This window comes from Pezoporus flaviventris, unplaced genomic scaffold (genome assembly GCF_033815535.1).
Source record: "Pezoporus flaviventris isolate CSIRO_AGI_PZ_B2104156 unplaced genomic scaffold, CSIRO_AGI_Pfla_v1 ptg000015l, whole genome shotgun sequence".
Classification (NCBI taxonomy): Eukaryota; Metazoa; Chordata; class Aves; order Psittaciformes; family Psittacidae; genus Pezoporus; species Pezoporus flaviventris.
Window position 1 is genome coordinate 3,161,107 of NW_026892563.1, and position 20,032 is coordinate 3,181,138.

Genomic DNA, 20,032 nt, shown 5'->3' on the forward strand with positions numbered 1-20,032 from the left:
TGATCTACCCTGCTCCCACCCTCCTCAGAGACTTACCACCTCACTGCACCTCTGCTCTGCCATGGACTTTCCTCTTCTGACTTTGCCCATGGCCTACTGAAACCAAGGCTATGTTATTTCCCTCCCTGTCCCCATCATTCCCATTTCCCCTTGGAAGATGCCTGCCCTGGCAGGGACAGCAATCCTTGCATTGATGAGGCATCAGCACAAACACCACTCTGAAGGCAAAAAGACTTTGGGAAACAGAGGACAGATGGCAGCCCTATCAGCCAGGGAACAAGCCCAGTGTCTTTAGTCACAACTAAAAAAGTAGCAACTTGCTTTACACGTTGTCCCAAGCTGTGGAATAAAATAATCTCCAGTAATGAGGGTGCAGCATCCAAAGCAGATATTTGTAGCTAATAGTGATGGAAGAGCTTGACTACTAAAATAAAGCATCCCCTGTAAAAATCAGGAATTTATTTGTTACTAAAACACAAACAAGCTTTCTTAACTTGACAAAAGTATTGGCCTTTTCATCATGTTTGTTTTGTTTTGTTTTTTTAATCTAACTGGGTTTATTAGACCTCAGCTTTAGTTTACCTCCACTTGTTTTCATCTTCCTTCCTCTTGAGGAATCTACTTTAATATCCAGCACCAGAAATAACATCTTTTGAGTGCTAAATTTCTTTCCCTAGCTTCAGGGCAGGATTTCAACTTGTCATTACTGAGCATCTTGTATGTTTTCTAGAGATGCCAGTAGAAAGTCCATGAAGTTTCTGGGGAACTCACAGTTATGCTTGTACCCATTGCTGGTACCCACTGTAGAGTCTGGCCTCATATACACAAAACAAATGTCCACTCAAGTGGGCATTAGACTCAAGTTAGAACTTAGGTGTAATTCTGCCACCATTATTCAGGCTGAGCAATGCTCTACTTCAGGAGTTGTCCTAGTTAATTAAACAGGCACAAAAAGCATATTATTAGACATACTTGAACTATTTACTGGCAGCATTTACAATTTGTATTGCTGTAGCAGCTACGCCTGCCAGTCGAGCTCTAGGGAGCTTTGGTTTTGACAACATGCCATGACAGAAAGGTAACATCATCTGTGAGCTTGCAGGCTGAGGTGCTGATCTGGGAGGTGTGTATGTCCAAAACTATCTGCTGGAGCTCTCTACCCATGTCCATGGGTATTTAGAAAATGGATATTTAAGCCAATATATAGTCTATAAAGATGGGTTCATGCTTGTACTTCAGTTGCAAACTCATCCCTGTTCTTATTATTTTTCTTTCAATTTTACTGTGTACTTACTTTTACATATACTACCTAATATATTCAGACTTATCTAACAGGGACATGTATACTTATATATATATTTAAACACGTTAATTTTTAATGTACTATATGGACCAGAGTAATTATAAAAGATGAGTTAGAACCTAATTCTGCAGTTCAGCATTGCTGCAGAAGCCTGTCCCATATGCTTTACATAAAAGGCCTGACTCATGCAGGTGTGACAGCAAAATGAGGGCCACTAAACTAAAAGATGAAAACAGCCAAAAGACTTCAGTTAAGGCATTTGGCTGAGATGCTGTCGTTTAAGAAGGTCAGCATGAAAAGTCATTCAGCTCTCCTTTTGATTTCCTACCCTAGAAAGAGAAAATAATAAAATCAGGCAGTAATAAATTTAGAGCAAATTAAAAAATACTTTTATGTAACACATGTCCTGAGTATAGAATTCACTGCTGTAATAGGTCATCAAGTTAAATACCATGGCTGGATAATTTTATCATCACTCATACTGAGCCAAATCCTCCCCACCATAGCCAAGCCAACACCCTTTAGTGAGACTGAAACAAGAACTAAGTAAAAAGGTGGGATTTTACCCTGGTGTTTATGAGATGGTTACTCCCTATGAGAAGAACAATAAAGGTAATTAGATCCCATCTCAAAACATCATCTGTTTACTGAAGCAAGAGTGTAAGCTCCCTTTTGCCATTCCATAATTTGCTAGAACCACTATAAAGGGGATTTAGAAGTAATAGCAATTGACTACTGGGACACTACTGGGTCACAGATGTTTTACTGACAAACTCACTTCAGCTACAGATCACCCTGGCAAGATATAGGGATGACAGTGTATGCCATAAATAGGAACTATAGGACTTCAGACATACACACCGAGAGCTTACTTTTCCTCTCCTCACCCATGAAGAACTCTTCAGCACAGTGAGAATTACACAATGGTGTTATAAATTATATGCCAGGTTTCAGTTTGATCTTGGGTATATACTTCTAAACCTTTCAAACTACTGGTTTCTAATTAAAATTGTGACACGCTCTTTCAACAACAATAACCTGGTATATAAGGGTTCTGCATACCTTTCAAACCTTTTGTAGGGAAAAAAGTCAGCTTTAATTTGCAAGTGAGGTTTACTGTTTCAGTCTCTTCAGGTAATGCAACCTCTTTAGAAGCAGGCTGCATTGTAGTCAGTGTGCTGGCAGGAATGTGACGCAGGAGATAGTGTGTAAACCCCAGTTATCAGGAAAAAGAAGTTTCTTCTCAAGGATAAATACAACCTTTAAAAATGAAGTCTAACTAATGCTGCTAGGGAGGCTCCTCCTAGGTCTCCAAGGAGAGGTGTTACCAACCCTGTGAGTGCCTTGCTGGCCCTCGTCACTGCTGGTACTTCAGCCCCATGTACCAAAAAGGGAGAGCTTCTGTCGCTGCCCATGTCGTGCAAAGGAATTCCTTCGCTGTTCCCACTTCGGGGCTGAGGGAATCCTCTTTTTTCCTCACGTACAGATATTAAATGTCAGCGTCAGCGGCTGGCATTCAGCAGCCGACAGCGTCAGAGGGAACATCTTGATGGCCGTCTCCTCAGCCTTGGCAAAAGAAGCAGGGTGAATGCAAATGCAGGCAAAGCTGTGCACTAGCCAATTCCTTAGAAGGAAAACACCCTTCAGCGGTATTTATCCTCCGCCCGGAGCTCGGGGAGGGGGCCGCTGCCTCCTCAGAGCTGAGGCTGCTAGGTTGGGTGCTTGAAAAGCACCCACAGCCATACTAGGAGGGATCGCCCTCCGTCTGGGAGGGACTCCTACAAGCAGATATTCTGGCTCAGGATCTGTGGGAATTGCTCCCTCGGGGTAGCCTGCAGCATGATGCAGCCCGGAGGGGCACACAACGGGATGAACAGCTGAAGCAATGACGGTCCGCTGCGGAGACGGTGGATTTACACACCCGCAGCCATCACACTGTAGTGGTGCAGCTCGGCGGATACCCAGGGCAAAAGAGCTACCCTGCTGCCGTGCCCTCTCCGTGCGGAGGCTGGCCAGTGCCCACCCCGATTCCGCTGGGCAGTCTCACTCCAGCTGCCCCATTACTGCGTCCCCGGGGTGAGGCAGGCCAACCAACCAGGTGCAGATCACCTCCTCTCCCTCTCCTCAGTCCCCGGCCAAAGGCCGGTACCCCATCTGTGCTACCCGGCGGCACGGCCCCACGGAAGCGTTCAGCGGCACTGTTCGTCACATCACATCACTGCCGTTTTCCAGTTGGGCTTTACTCAAAAGAATTAAATAAATAGATAGATAAATAACTTTTCCCGCCCATGCACCGATGCTTTTCTGAAGGGGAAAAAAGCCCCTAAAGCAACCAACAAAGCCCAAACCCCGAACCCGGCTCGGTGCCGCTGCTAGCGTTTCCCGCAGGCACCCCCGATGTCCTTGCATCGGCGGGAGCAGGTGCTCGGCGCTGCCACCACCCGGGTCCCGTCCCCCCCCCCCCCACCTCCGGCGGCACCTTGCGAGTCATCCCTCCCTTCCCCCTCCCTCCCCCGCCCCGGGAGGCCGTCGGGTGTCGCTTCCCATTTCACTTGGAGGTATTTTCGGGTGGCAGGAGCCGCCTCGTCATTTCCGCCAGAAGAAAAAGACACCGGCGCGGCAGCCGCGGAGAGCTGTGGGAGTCGCCGGGCACGGCACAGCCGAGCCGAGAGGAGCCAGTCCCTCGGCTCGCCGCCTGCCGGGAACCGACCTCGCCGTGGCCGGGCGCCGCCGCCGCTGCCCGCGGGTCCACGGGGGCGGGAGGCGTCAGAGCGTGCCACCGCCTCCTCCCCCTTCCTCCTCCTCCTCCCCTCCCCGCCGAGCCGGCAACATGAACTGAAATCCCCAGAGAGGCACAGAGGCGGCGAGCCAGCGGAGCGGAGCGCAGCGGAGGCAAGCGAGGATTTAGCGGCTGTCTCCTCTTCCTGCCGCCGCCGCCGGGGCTCCGGGCAGCGCTGTCCCGGCGCTCTGCACAGCCTCGCCCCTTGCCCGGAGAGCGGCGGCCGCCCGCTCCCCGCGCCCCCGAGCCCCCCATGGCCCTCATCATGGAGCCCGTCAGTAAGTGGTCGCCTAGCCAAGTCGTCGACTGGATGAAAGGTGAGGAGCGGCGCCGGGGGTACCATCACTGCACCCCCAACGCCCCATCCCTGCAGGTGCGGAGAGCTCCGCGGCTTTCCCCGCGCCGGGGTCCCGCCTCCCGGCTCTCCCCTCGGTTCGGTTGCAGGGTGGGAAAGGAAGAGGAGGGCGAGGGGTCCGGGGGCTGCTCCGGGGCGCGGGGCCGCGCTCCAGCTCCTTCCCCGGGTGCAGTGGGATGGGGGCGGCCGCTGACCCTCTGGGTCCCGTAAAACCATGGGGGAATGATGGACGGACTGGAGTCAGGCTGTTCCCGAGGGATCCCAGGATGCTCCCTCGCGGGCGGCGGCCCCGTTGCGGCGATGGGGCTCCCCCCCCATCTGCCAGCAGCGCGGGGATGCGAGGATCGCGCCTGGGTGCTCCCGGCAGACGAGCTGCGAAATGACTCGCGAAATAAAAGTTTAACCTAACGTGGGGCACTCGCCTGTGTGGGGGACACGGCTGCAACCAGAGGAGGGGGGGGGGAGGCTCCGGAGGTGGCGGGGTCGGCGATTCGGTGCGCGCCCCGGGAGCGCCGGGGATACCCCCCCTTCATCCTGTCCCATTCCCCTCCCCCCCCCCCCCCGCTGCTGTGAAACCGCCTCGGGGGGGGGGGGGGGGGGGGTTCGGAGGGCTCTCAGCCCGCTCTTTCGTCCGGGTCCGGAGCATCCACGCGTGGGGAAGGGGGTCGCCGTTCCCGTCCCCGTCCCCAGGGGCGGTATTTAAAGAGCCGTGATTTATGTTAGGCTGGACGAGCCCGCTGGGCTGAAGCGTGTTTGTGCTGCTGCTCTGCCCCTCCGCTCCCTCACCTGTCCTCTCCAAATAAAGGCTAATGAGAATAAAATTTGGACTTTCTGGAAATGCTTTCCTGTTATTCTGTGTGCACTGACATGGTTTAACACTGCAATTTCAAAATGTCTTTCTGTGGTGTGGTTATTTATTTATTTATTTTTAATTACCTTTAAGTTAGGCTGCAGCTGTGTTTTGAATAAATCACCATCTAGTATTATGTATCTTTTCATAAAGATAGAATGACCGGATGGGTACAACTTTTGAACAACTGCTACATTGTGGGCGTTCTTTGTAACATGCTGCATGCTACTAATGTGACAGTTTCATCATCCTTAAAATTTCAGGCATATAGCATATGTTTTCAGTTATTCAATCCTGGCATTTATAGCTGTCCAGTTATAATTATATTAAGCAATGTAACATAGTTTTGCTGTTTCTGAAGCATTCTTAATAATAATAGAATAATGTGGTACTTCATATACTAAGAAATGAGTAAATATTAATTAGACACTTGAAGGAGCCACAGATGATCAGTATTGAAAGGAAATCTCTTCCAACTTCAGAATGTTTTATTACAGCTGTTTAGCTTCCAACATTTTTAATTCTGAAAAGAAAAAGAATAAAGAAGAGTGCTTAGGATATTTTTTCAAATCAATGTCTGAGATACCTCCCCCATACTTTGGGAATGCAGAAAAAAACTGCAGATAGTGCATTTCTAAAACACTTGAAAAATGTAATGTATCAAATACTTTTCATAAGTGACAGGTGAAGTGCAGTGCACACTCTGCTTTTGTATTGCATCAATATGAAATCAGTTAATTAAAAACAATAGGCTGACTAAATGATAACATTAACAGTTGTGAGGCTGGATAAAGGTTCATGGTTAGAAACCCATGACCAACACACAGAGCTGTAAATCTGATTTTAAAAATAATTAAGAGAACTTTACAAGAAAAGCAGTTGTTGCAGTCATGGCTAGATTTTGGATTGCAAAGCTTGCTTTTTAGTGTTTAACCTGTTTATTTTGTTGCAGATGCTCAATTGATTCTCTGGAGTACTTTAATTTTTACCGAGCAAACACGTATATGTTGCCTCAAGCTTTCATTTCTTCATTTTGTATCCTGAATTGCAGATGAAGCTTCATTTAGAGTGAGGTGGAGAGAGAGAGCGAGAGCACCTGCCTTTTACTAGCACTGTGTGAGGAAAACCACCTTGATAGGTACTGTAGTTGCCAAAATTGAGCCTGGAGATGAGTATGACCAGCTACTGTGGGCAAGTCCAGTCCTGTCTGATGGATTGCACATTGCCCAGCTTGGAGGCAAGACAGGAGTGGGTAAGGGCAAGTGTTCTTTGCTGCAACAACTTCATTTTCCTCACTTATCAGTCGTAGTGTTGCAAACATTGTTATTGAAATCTAGGTGAAAAAATGTTCTTCTTCTGCTTTAAACACATTGTCTCCAAGAAATTACTTTTCCGAAAGTCTCAAAAATAGCTTACTTATGGCTTAAGAGGTACCCAAGGCAGTTCAATTAGTAAAGTATGAATGTGTCTTTGTCATGAGAACTTTGGGGTTAGTGCATTAGTGGTCTTTGCATTAGCAGCGGTCAAGCCTGATTTGCATAAATTACATTAAACTTCAAGATGCAAGAATATTTTGCTGACTTGCTGGGTTATTTTACAGAATAATCAATGTTGAACTCTTGTTTTAACATCTTCCTTGAAGCAAGTGCCCTGCTATGTAATGTGCCTGCTTTATTCTTCAAAATATGCCTGCTATTCTTCAAAATAGATTTCAATGTTCAAAGTGAAATCTTTTCTGAAAAAGAAAAATCCTACTGCTTAACGTTGTTTACAGTTATCTGAAAGTAAGGGGAAATGAAACACTTTGGGTTTTATTGCTCTCAGTGTTTTTTGTGATGGTCTTGCTGGTATGACCTAAACGTTTGCAATAAAAGGCCCCGTCTGGAACTCTTTATTCAGGCAAAAGAGCCATTACTTCAGTGGCATTATGTTCAGGGCAGTGATAAAGCATCGGGCCTAATATTAAAAGATGTGAAAAATGGAGACAGGGAAAGCTGTCCTGCTTGAAAGTGTCAGATGAAAATGCCAGGCTCTGGGCTGGGTGGCTGGTTAGGGAGCGGACTCAACACAGTGGGTATTCATGGAATAAATACAGTGTCTCCAGTATTTTTTCATTTTTTAATTCCTTGATATACATGGTTGTCCTATGGATCCTTTAATAGCCTACGGACTCTCAGGCTGCTGAGATACAGAGTTGGACCTGGAACTAGTTATGCAATCAAGCAACTACCTAAATTTTGACCTGTGAAAATGTGTATTAATAAGAAGCTGTGGACCGAAGCACCAGTTAAAACTTTGCAAACCTAAAGGACAAAATGAGCAGAGCCTGTGTCAGCACATGAATGTTTGGATGGTTCAAAATGAATCCACTGACAGAAGATTAATTGTCATGGAGCTGGAAAAAGAGCAGATGGATTAGCTCATCTCTCCCACAGGATGGCATATTGTATGTGGAGGAGAAAATGAATATTTAAATTGATTCAAACTGTGTATTACTTTGCTTTTCATCTATTTAGTACTAATTTTAAAGGCTGTGCATGGAACAGTGAGCTGAAACTATGTCAATCACCTCCTCTGCCTCCCCTTTGGAGGACATGCGTGGATTGCACTACTGCGTTGCAAGATGTTGACATGCTGCATAGGTGAGCGCTGTTGGACGTCATGGCTTCCACTGACTCAGGAAGATAACTTGTCAGATGTGTTTTAGATTTCTAAGGTGCTGAGAAAACTCAAAGACATGCAATTACTTTCCAAATATCAGGATGTTTTTAACAGAGTCTTGTGATTTAACTTCTTTTGTCCGAGGTTATTTATAATGGTTGTAGTTTGATAAGGACTTGCTGCTTTCAACAGTATTCTAGTTTTAATTCAGGACCAATCTCTCAATGGAAGAAGCTGTTCAAAAAGGCAATCCACCTGGAAAAATCGGTATTACTTTATCTAACAAAGCTTAAATATGTTTTTTTGTTTGTTGAGTGACAGTTTACAGAGCTTATAGTAAACTCATACAGCTTAAACTGTTGTAATGGTAGTCATACTCAAGAAGCTGACATCTGAGACATGGAGTTGCTCTAAGGGCTTCTAATGATGAGTTTTTAACCCCTATAAAGTCTACTGTACGAGCATTTCGAAGGATGTAAATATTTAGAAGGACTGGGGAAAGAGGAGGAAAACATGAATGTGCTAGCAAAGAGAAATCGGAGTGCAAAAGTTCCCCATTTGAATGAGTGAATATTACATGGATTTAAGAACTGAGTTTCTGTTTGCTCTTCATGTAGAAGAGTTCATGGCCATTTCCAGTAGCATGTGTGTTTGCATGGAGTCATCATGGGCTGCCGACAGCTTGGTGTAATGGGAGTTACTTGTTATTCATCAAGGAAATGCAAGAGTTTGTGGGAATGCTCTGAAACAAAAGACTAATACTTAATGATGATTTAAAAAGAAAAAAAAGAAGTTGCCATGGGGATCTTTTCACTCCTGTTCCTGTGTGTGCAGAGCCCTAGGACTTGTGTGGCATCACCTAGGTCCCATTGCAGTTCCTGAGCCATTAGGTACCAACAGGGAAACTCATCAGTGATGGCACAAACCCTCTTACAGTGCCAGGATGTGGCAAATGGATTTAGGTCTTAAAAACAGTAAGGATGGCTCCTGTGTTCAGGGTCACTATCAGACCTACCTCATTTTTTGCCTTGGCTTTCTCTGAAGAAGACTGTGTTATGGATGGAGTTTAGGATAGAGCTTTTTCTGCAATGTATGCTCAACTATAATGCTAAACAGGCCTGTGAGCATCTACTTGATGGTAGGGAAGAGGTGTGCTTGCACATAAGTACGGGCCTCATTTGGGCTTTCAGTTTTGTCCATATTTTTAGGTTTTATTTTCAATGGCTTATGGAGTTAAAGTTGCTTTCTTACGCTACTTCCCTTCATATTGCTTTTGGCAGGCCCCCTTAACAAATGTGACTGTTAGAAATAATATGGAGAAGTCTGAGCTGTCTCAGGAAGACAAAAGCTGGATATTTAAGATTATGAAAAATGCCTGGATTCTGAAACTTTCCTTCTTTGTGAAGGTTGTGTAGATGACTAATGAGCTGCAGAATAGTCATCAACTTGAACAGTCATTGTTAAGTGCCATATGTGGAATAGATCAGGTGTATTACAGTTTGTCAGCATTAGAATTCTTTTTTCTCGCAAGAAAAGCAAACTAAAATTCTGCAGTATCGGAGGGTGCATATAGTACTCCATTAGCTTTGAAGCAATGCTATTAAATGGAGGTATGACTTTTACTGAAACGTCTAGCAAAGAAAACTGTGGAAAAGGGATAGAAAAATAGGAAATAGTGCCATAGCTGGAGCTTAATTTCGATGAACTCACAAACTTTTTAATTTATAGATAGTTACTCAATTTATAAGGAAGTAATAAGAATTTTGGTAAGACAAAAAAAGTTGGGGGTCTTTTTGGGGAGGGGAGCTTGCACAAAGACAGTCAAGAGACAAACTGTGCTATTGCAAACTTTCAGGGACTCTGGCTTTAAAATTGTAGTGAAAGCAGCACTGGGAGATCTGTCTTAGGCATGATTTTTTCCTGTGGATCTCTCACTTTTTGCTTGCCCTTCTGACATTAGGCATTTTAGCAGTATCGATGGCCACTACATCAGTCATGGTGATGTGTTTTGGGGCATCTTGATTTGTGATTAGAAGACCTCTTCTGCCATTGTTTATCAGCAGAAAATGAAACTGCAATTGCAATTGGGATGTGCCAGTGCCTAACAGCCTGGGTGTTGCCATAGCAAAGGCAATGTTACATAAGCAGCCACACTGCAAATAATTTATGCAGCCAAATTTTAAGCATAACATGAGAATTAATTTCTAAATTAATGATCTTTTCATGAGGGAGCTTTCCTAGACGAGGTGATCTCACTCGCTACCAAAATTAATGTGCTAGTTGTGAAGCAATTTTAACACTGCCCATTTACACCTTTATTTTGTTTGAACATATTGTTCTGTTTCTGAAACATCTGTTAGTTTAAATATGGCCTCACAATATGTTTTCTCAAGTAGTTTTTTGCAACAGTTCAGCAAAGCTCTATACTCTGATCTTATTCAGATTTATTTGCATACTGCAGTATTAAAGCAAGCAATTTACAAATGCCTTTTCTGGTTAATGGGTGTCAAGAATTTTTCAAGGCAGCAACAGAAACCAGATCACTTTTCAGATGAGAGTTTTGAAATATATATACAAATGCATTTTTAGAATCTTTTCAAGTAATGGTTTTTTAGCTCTCTGACAATAATAAACCAGGCAGTTTTATCTTCAAAAACTGAAACTGGCAAATGGTCTGGCCTTTCTGTCTGATCCTCAGAAGTACAGATAACCATTTAATCTCAGTGAAGTTACTGTAGCATTTGATTGTGCTTGATTTCTCAAAGTCAAATATTAATATTTGTTACTGATTTCCAGGAGAATAGGGAAAAGCTGTTTCCTGAGAAAATTCTCAGGTATAGGCTTGCATTCAGAGGTATGCAGTCAGAAGGAAGAGAAAGCTCATTCCTCAGGCTTCTGTTCTATGCATATGCTGGTTTGTTTATTGGTTGTTTTTTGCTTGGTTGGGGTTTTTTTCAAGAAGTTACCATTTCCTCATTAAATCATAGAATAATCATATCCACAGTCACCTGTAGCAAGCACTTACCTTCAGCCGGATAACTTAGCTCTAGATTTCTAGATCCAAATAAAACAAAACTGTACTACCATCATACTTACTGCTTAATAATTTGCTTAATGAAAACTTTAAACCTTTAGTTTAGAAGGTGAATAGTTACCAAGACAAATGCTGTAGAATAAGGGTTCCAAAATATCTTACTAAAAAAATCCAGTTCTGGAAGGCTGTGTTGTGAAATTCTTAAATGTCACGTTTTCTTCATGCATCTCTTCCAGCTTTTCAAATGCTTCTGCCTCTTCTAAAAAGACAAAGTAGGGAGATGGAGATGAGTTGCATTTTTTCAGAAGAAGAATTTTAGGAGCCCAATATTAGGCTCCTATTACAGGATCATAGGTCAAAATGCAAAGGAAAGCCACTGCCATGTAAACGTACTTGCAGCATGGTCAGGGAGTTTAATTTCTTTTTGTGGGACATTTGCTCTTAAATTTAAAATATCTGACAGCCCAAGAGCAAGCATCTGCTGTTCCTCATAATGGTCCTTTCCTGCAGTTGAAGGGTTAAGGGCTGGAAGAGACAGGTCTATTGGTCTGGTGTACCCAAGATTTGGAACCCAAGATTTGGAGCACTACATGAGTATCCACTCATAAACATGTTTTGCCCTCACCATATTTTGGCATGAGCAGAAATCTGGTAGATGAAATGAATTTTTCCTGGAGGTTTCCAGTGCAGGCATTTTTCTTATGTAGAGGGAAATCAGCACCATCTATATCAAGTAATTTCAAAGCAAGGGAGGCTTGAAAATCTATCCCTTTTTGTTCTCCTTATCTGCCAAATAATACTCTATTCGAGAAAATAGCTGTGGATGGGATCTTGTGGGATGTTTGGCATTTCCAGTTTATCCTTTAAGTAGAAATTTAAGGCACTTGGTACCTCAGATGAAGTGCCTAGAACAGTAATTTCAAAGTGTTTGGCCTTACATGATTAACATCTGCTACAGTACCATATGGTGGGAATTTCCAAGTAAACTGTTAATTAATATATGAGTGTACAAGAGTAAGCTGTAATTAAACTATATTCAGCGGAAGTGTATTATGTTAATTTAGTGGGTACAAAGTACTATAGTTTTGTATTATACATTTTCTGTTGTGTGAAGAAGAGGGCAAAAAGATGATGAAAATTAATCGAGCCTTTAAATTAAAGGTTCAAGTAGCTATCTAAAATAAATGATTTAAGACTCACATCAGCATCAACCATTCACTAATATAAGTGGAACAGGGTTGTTATTTGGTAATGCTGAATTTTAATTTGTGAATGCTGTGGAGACTTCTCTGCTAGCATTTTACTGCTGTCAGCTGTGGATGGTCAGTGGTTGTGCAGCTGAGTGGCGCAAGCATGTAAGCCATTTTCGTCCAACTTCAGATATCACTGATGGGTCCATGGCTGTGCTGCTTGGTCTAGCAACACCAGTGCAATGAAATCTTCCTATGCTAAGGTTGTGCATGAGCTGGGGTAATGCTGGGACCTACCCCTTGTCTGTATTATATTTGGAAGGATGAACATCCCCGTGGATACTGCAGAGCAGCTGGCTGGGTCACCTCTAAAGGGCTGTTGCCTCCTACTGAGGATGATTGTCAGCCTTACAGAAGTTTATGTTATTACTGGTTTTGTTAAAGTATAGAATTTGGTTTTAGTTTGGCCAGACCACCAGTTGCCAATAGCTAAAGCTATAAATTACCTATTTTAAATTAGATTCTTCTTCCGTGGCCTGCCTCCCTTCTCTCTTTCCTTTTTGTCCTGGTAATCTTCACGTCCATAGGAAGGTGAAGAAAACCTTCCGCTGCATAATGAGCCAGGTAAATAAATGTAGGTGGGACATGTCAGTGTTGTCTGAGTAATTCACTAGATGACATTCTTCCGTCTGAGTCAACATTGAAACCCTTCATGGGAATGACAAGAGAACTTAGTGTTTTTATTGAAATGTCAACCTGAAATCTTGACCAGATGTGATTCCGGAAGGCTCTCTGGAGTTCTTCATAACAGTGGGAGACTTAACTATAGCACCCCGATTAAATTCCATGTTAATAATTAACATCTTTGTAACTGGATTCCCCTCGCTGGTATCTATTACTGACATGTGCCTGCCTTTCTTACTTTAATTGCTTTGTAGTTTTATTGGTTGCTTTCACACAGCTGGTATTTTGATTTGCAAGGTGCAGTGCCATCGTGGTCCTTCTTTTTCTTTTTGTATTGTCAGGAAATAGTGGTGGAGGGACCTGTTGAATGCAAAACAGAAGTTGCTCTATGGAAAAATAACTCGTGTTGTATACAGTCAGCTGTTGTGAATCTACACTTGTCCTGCATTTTGTACACCTTGTAAACACCAAACAAATATCAGTTTTCTTCTTGATTAGTCTGATTGAAGTGTGCCTGAAGTATGGGGTGAAGTATCCAAAAAGCACTTTCTTGAGTTTTCAACATTGGTAGACTTCTGGCTGGCTTGTTTATTGTAGCTTTATTCTCATGGATAGAACTGTGTGCCCTTTGTCTCTATTTCTCTTAAAAGATGAAGCATGTCTCTTTTTGGTGGGGTTTGTTTTGTCAGAGCTGATATGAAACAAAACAAAGCAAAAAGTTAAAAAAAAAGAAATAATCTATTGCTGTGTTTTAATGTTTGTAGTCTGTCAAAAACTTTTTGTAAAGTGCTTGGTGATGAAGTAGTCATTGCTGCTTTTCAAAGAGGTGTTTATTGCCCTTTTTAAATATTTCGGTCTTCAAATATTTTCAAATGAAACTAACTATATGTTAGTTTAACCTAGAGTGTGGAGATTTATTGTTTCTTAAGTTTCTGTTTATGTTTTTTAGTATAGTCTTGAGTGTTGTGTCCCACAAGTCCTTTTGAGAATACCTGCGATCAGTAATTTTGCTGTTGGGCTCTGGACTTCAAAATCATATGTAGTTTTTATTACTTTAGCCGTTATTTCATTGTATGTTTTAAACCATATAGATCTTAACTATTTGATGCAGTCTGTGGTCAAAAGCCTATTTCTGGAGCCCTGGTAACTGAGTCAAAGAGCACAGCGTAATGTGAATAATTTGTCATGCTCTGCATGTGGATTTGAGAGAGAGCCTGGAAGCATAATCATTGCACTTCAGAGATTTCCATATAGGTGTCAATCTGAGCACTTGAAGGGAGGAGGACAGTTTATCATTAGAAAAATAAGAAAGTTAGGTATCAGATGGACTCCCTGAGAGCAAATAAACTTAGTTTTTAAAAGGACTGGATATTTCATAGCCTTCAAAGAACTGGTTTAAATGCCTGTTGTAGCAAATTACATTACTGGCATAGCATTTGAATGCCTGCATGAGTTGGTATGAAACTACCCCTTGCAACTATGGAAAGCATGCAAAATAGTGAAATGGTGCACATGCAATCATGAAACTTCTCTATTCCTAAGATTAGCATGTTTCCTTGGTTTTGTTTTTGTTTGTTTTTTATTTTTTTCCCCCTTACCCTTTTAATTGAAGGATTGGGTGTTCTTAACTATTTAGGCTTGAATATGACTGCTGGAGAGTTGTGGCAAAGCTAATGCAGGAGTGATCACCATCTCCCTGATGGAAGTGTCTGTATTTGAAAATGGTCTTCCCAGTTTACTAACCCAAGGTCTTGGGAAAACAAAATGCAAGATAAAGATCACTTTCCTATGAAAATACGCCCCATGAACTATTTGCTAGATGAATAAAAATTGAAATTTGTTGCAGAAGGTTAAAGGTAATTTCTTTTCACTTACTAGGAGTTTACAAATTTATTTTACAAGGAGCTCACTTTTCTTGTTCTGTCTTGGTCGGTGAAACTCTTTTCAGTTACTTATTTGGACATCATCTTGTTTCTCTCTTCCACTCTGTTGTTCCTCAGCTCACTATAAGCCACACTGAATTATTCAGTTATGAACTGGAGGTAACTAATGCTAATAAGGTATGAATGAGTAAACCTGAACAGACTGGACAATTAATGACTGCCTATGGAGCTGTTATCAGCTCAGAGGGTTTTATCTGTGTCCCTGAGACCGTTGCATTCTGAAGCAGGGTGCAGCAGTGTGCTGGAGATGGCTACCTGGGCAGCTGAATGCTGGTGATTGTGGGATGGGCTTGAGTCTGCTAGATGCCAGTGTCCTGAATGTTTTCCGCATCTGCAGGTCTGCCCAAATTCCTGTTTAAAGAATGGGTGCTCTGTGTAATAGAAAACTGAAAATACAACTTTGATATGTAACGCATTCCTTCAAATAAAATTAGAACAACCCCCCCAAACCTAACTGAGAATTCCTTTTCTAGTTGAAAAGAAGGAAAAGTTGAAGAAAAACTTTGCTGCCCAGTCCATTAAATAGAAAGTAAAAAGGTTAAAGACTCTTACTTTAGAAAACGTCTGGTTTTCTGTTGATAATATATTTCAGGCTCTGGTGAGAATGGTGCTGTTTTCCATCCAAAGAAAAAATTAACATGTTCATAACTCTCCCATTGCATATGTATGAAATTAATTCAACTAACAGGCAGAATTAAGTAATACCTGGGAATTGTAATATTGTCTTGTCATTTCATTAGATTTCCTCACTTTGTGTGTGTTCAGTAATGTGGTCTACCTCTTACAAGGTAATTGACTTGTATTTATCCTAAGAATTAAAACTGTAACTCTTATGCTTGTACCCTCTCGTTTAGTGCTCTCAAATACTGTAAGGAGTTTCCTGCAGAATACTGTTTTGATAAATCTTATTACATCAAAATTCGCTTCAAGAAAGAATTAAATTGAGACTTCTGAAGCAAAAGATTGATGGGTGTCAAGATTTGGTTTCAATTGATGATAGAATTGATTCTAAAATTACAAATTTATCTAATTTCTTTTTTTTATTTAAATTGAATCTTTGAAAGTATTACGGCAGTTCACAAAGCTGGAGCTCAAAGTTTTTGAGTTCAAAGCATCTCAGTAATGTCAAATGTTATGACTGTACTCCCTAGAAAGAAAATGGCTTTCAGATTACAGTAATTTAAAAATGGGCAAACAAATAGAAATAGCTTCTTAGTGGCATGATTAGGTATTTAAATCTGAAGAGGCCATTTGTTTTTGTTTACTGATCATTATTTTAAGATTTTTCTGTCACTGTGGAACAACACAAAATGATAAATTATAAATGATTTAATGGTAAAAATCAGCCATCAGTGTTGAGAAAAAGAAATCGGTGTAGAGCTCCTCTAGAAGAACACACTTATCTTGCATGTAATCAAGCACTCTAAGAACAATTGACTTGAATGAACTTTTGATAGGTTCTTAAATGTGCTCCCTTTAAAAGTTATTATCTCATGACAGATGGGGAGTAAACTAGCTAGGAGTTCAGAGAGGTCAGATAAGGCCAGCTATAAAGAGTTGTCTGCTTGGTTTTTTTGCTTACCATTTTTTTTCCCCTTCCCTTAATGACTTTTTGCTGTGGCGTATGTGACTTTATTTAAGTTTGCTCTGTGTGCTGTAATCCAATTGCTTTTTATTTTTTATTTTGTTTTGAATTTTAGCTTTTGTTTTTATCATTAAATGTGCATATTTAATTAAGATGCGTTATTAAAGAATAGATTCTCACAATGGGATGTGTGCCAATTCTTGAAATGAAGTCATGCTTGTCAGGAAATAGTAAATAATAAGCTTAGTGAGATTTAAAAAGATGTGTCTTGCAAAACATTAGCCCCTGTAATGAGTGCAAAGTGGCAACAGCACATAAATATCAATTGTTTTTCTCCAGTGGATATGTTTGAATATGAGTTTTCTTAATTTGAATTAAATTTTCTTTTGCCAGTTTAATGAAACAAGCAAGAAGGGATGTTTGTCTTTTGAGAAACCAGAGCTTCCCCATCCCAGAACAATGACATGTTTTGAACTGAAGGGAACAGTCCAACATTCATACAATAATCTTATAATCTATGTTCCCCAAACCATGTTAAAAATAAGAAACTCCTGTCCAACAAATCCCCATTTAGCTGCAAAGGGGAATCTTGGATTCTCAGCTTTGTTTTCATGACTGGTTGTGTTTTGTTCTTCACTTTGTCCAAAATCTTTAAATACTCCTGGGAACAAGGGTTTGGAGCATAACGTTCCCTGTGCTCCTAAATACCTTGAGTATTCTGACTAGTGTGCGTGAGCATGTGTGTGTATGTGTGGCTGGTGCGCCCAGAGTGGCATTAGCAAGAACAGGATTTGGAGACAAGGATGGGCCTGTCTCCATCCTAATTTGATCAGACAAAACTGTCTGCAGTCATGCCCTGAAAGATTAAGAGCAGCTTTTGATGACTGTGGTCTTAAGTTCAAGCACTGAATTTCTGTCTTTATGTGCATGAGTGGGTCTGGGCATAGTAACTCCTCTGCTAATAATCTGTGCAATAGGTTTTTTATCAATGTTTCTGATGTGTCCCCTGGCCCATGTTGGGGGAGGAGAAAAGGCAAAGCCCTTCTTAAGGGTGCACCTCTAGCCCAAAGCAGGAGGGAAGTGGGAGCACTGTGTTGAAATACATGTGTGTAATGCAGAAAGCAGAGTAATTTAAGTTGAGATGAGAAAAAAAAAATCTATTATACTTACTTTTTACAAGGGCATGTAGTGACAGGACAAGGGGGAATGGCTTAAAGCTGAAAGAGGGTAGGTTTGGGTTTGATTTTAGGAAGAAGTTCTCTACTGTGAGAACTGTTGAGGCACTGGAACAGGCTGTCCAGAGAAGCTATGTATATCCCATCCCTGGCAGTGTTCATGGCCAGGTTTGGATGGGGCTTTGAACAACCTGGTCTAGTGTGTGGTGTCCCTGCCCATGGCAGGGGGGGTGGAACTGGGTGATCTTGATAAGGTCTCTTCCGACCTAAATCATTCTGTGATTATGTGATTCTGTCACTTTTGTTTTACATTAAATTTGGTTTTCATGTTTGAACTTGTATTTCTAATATTTTTGAAATTCCATGTATATAATAAGTGCTTGATTCAGGAGCCATGTGGTATTGAGATGTAACCTTGGGAATAAGAAATTGCCTTTGCTAATGAGCAAATATTTCCATGAGATTAATAAAAGAAAAACAAAACTGAACAAGTGCTGAAGAAAATTCCCTGCGTTTAGTAACCCAGGGGGGCTTACCAAGTAGCCAAAACCTGAGGTATCTGGTACTGAAACTAAGTAGCCATTATGCAAAGTAACAGCATATTGCTGTGAGTACCCATCATGTTTCAGTTAAACCACCATGGCGCCATTTTTGACTAACGCAAAACTTTTGTACTCAGTACTGGAAGGCTTTAAAAATCCTACATTTCATTTTGTATGAAACTCTTGTCTCAAGTGTATGAACAAAACTACAGAAAATGGTTCTTTATGCCACTGATTTTTTGCCATGTGATGCTGGACAGTACCGTTGGGCTTTCTAGTTAGGTACCAGTATTTCACCAGCAGGTGAATGGGCTGCTTGTCACCCACTCTATACCAAGGCCTCTGGCTTCTCCTCAATACAGGAGAGGGAGGAGGTTAAATGCCTTGTGTCATCTTTAAGTGTGCAGAAGCACTTCTAACTGCCTGCTTTTCTCAGTGAAAGAAATTTGTCTTGTAACAGCTTTATATGCCCAGCTAATTAAAACAACTACATTATATTACCCTCCATGTATCCTATTTGGTATGCAGAAATTGTTTGCACTTGGCAGACTTATTTCTTGTTGATGTTGGTTTTGTAAGTTGCTTATGTCTTGGACTTATATAATAAGACATAAAGGCTTTTTTAGATATTGGAAAATACAAAGATTTGTTAATCGTTAACACAGAAAACATTTTCAGTCTGGCTTAGCATCATAACATAGTTTGTTCTGCGTGAGTAAATGCCTCAGCTTTATGGCAAGACTAAGCTGAGTGACATTGTTTGGTACATGAAGCTTGGGAATGTGTTTTAAATACAGAAATCATTACAGCATGGTTTCTCTCTGCTGTAACAACCTTTTTAAAAGATGTCAGGCAGGAAAAATGCCTTTTTTTTTTTTTTTGTGAAGAGGCACGATTCTCTGTTTTTTCTGAGACACTCAGTGTTGGCTGATGCCCTTTAGATTATTTGAAGCCCTGTGTATTTTTCCAGTGGTCTCCTCATTGCACTGCTTTGATTTCTTCCATATGGACCTGAGTGTGCACAGGTGGGACTTGAAGACTGCCATGCCACCTGTCACTCCTGATTTGAGACCTGGAGGTCTGAGGAATTTCACCCAGCTGGGAAGCTGGATTGGCTGTTGAGATGGAGCCACCTTCTAAACAAATCATGCATACCCTGCTTTTCCTCCTATCTTTTTCTCATGCCAGAAGCTGTGGGGTGGACTGAGGATTAAAAGCCCCACTAACTTTTGTCCCAGATGTCAAGCAGTCTCTTGACAAATTTGTCGGTGGTCATGTTGGTGCAGATTCTGTAGCACATTGAAAAGGGAAAAAGTTTCTCTTCAGTATATTGTTGCTGAGCCTGTTGACTGAATAAGTTGGCATCTTTTGCAAACACAAAGACCAACCACCCCTACCTCCAAAAAGAAGGGGATGGAGGAGGGCTTGAGTAAGTACCTTTCTTCACCCCTAAGCAGAGAATCATCCCCAGGGACATCACAGCCTGAATAGCACAGCAGAAAAGGTGAAGTGAATTATTGGGTAGGTTATTTGAAGGGAGGGAGCTGATGGCCCAGTGATAATTGAGCACACTTCTGGCTGGGTAGTATAAGCTGTCACAATTTGCCACCTGGTCTGCCATTGTTCTGACTCAATGTCAGACAGAGAGTGTTTGTAGTTCATAATGGGGTATTTTGGGAGAGGCAAGCCAACTGGATGGGTGCCTCTTGTCTTAGGCTCTGTAAATGCAGGTTCTATATAACTGAGTTTGTCATATATGAAAAGAGGGAGGCAATGTATAACTAGGAGAAAGAAGAGTACTGCAAGTTTTTTGTTTTATGTAGGTTATCTGATTAAATGATTTTGAGCAGGAAAACACCGAAGGGAATCCTTTGGTGTAAAATCCTTGCCTGCTATAAACTGTAGGTCTACTTTGATCTTGCATGGTGCTT

At 41.8% G+C, this 20,032-nt stretch overlaps 1 protein-coding gene across 7 annotated transcripts in view; it reads left to right on the top strand.

Moving 5' to 3' along the window:
- The first annotated feature begins 4,039 nt into the window (after positions 1–4,039).
- The window catches only part of CNKSR2 (connector enhancer of kinase suppressor of Ras 2), a 214,763-nt gene continuing 198,770 nt past the window's right edge, over positions 4,040–20,032 (top strand). For 5 of the 7 annotated variants that reach the window (XM_061453247.1, XM_061453249.1, XM_061453250.1 and 2 more), the window contains exon 1: positions 4,040–4,399. In XM_061453247.1, the coding sequence (XP_061309231.1) occupies positions 4,336–4,399 (64 nt within the window). In that variant the 5' untranslated portion in view covers positions 4,040–4,335. The remainder of the gene's footprint in view (positions 4,400–20,032) is intronic. The other 2 variants (XM_061453252.1, XM_061453254.1) reach the window with 2 other exon arrangements.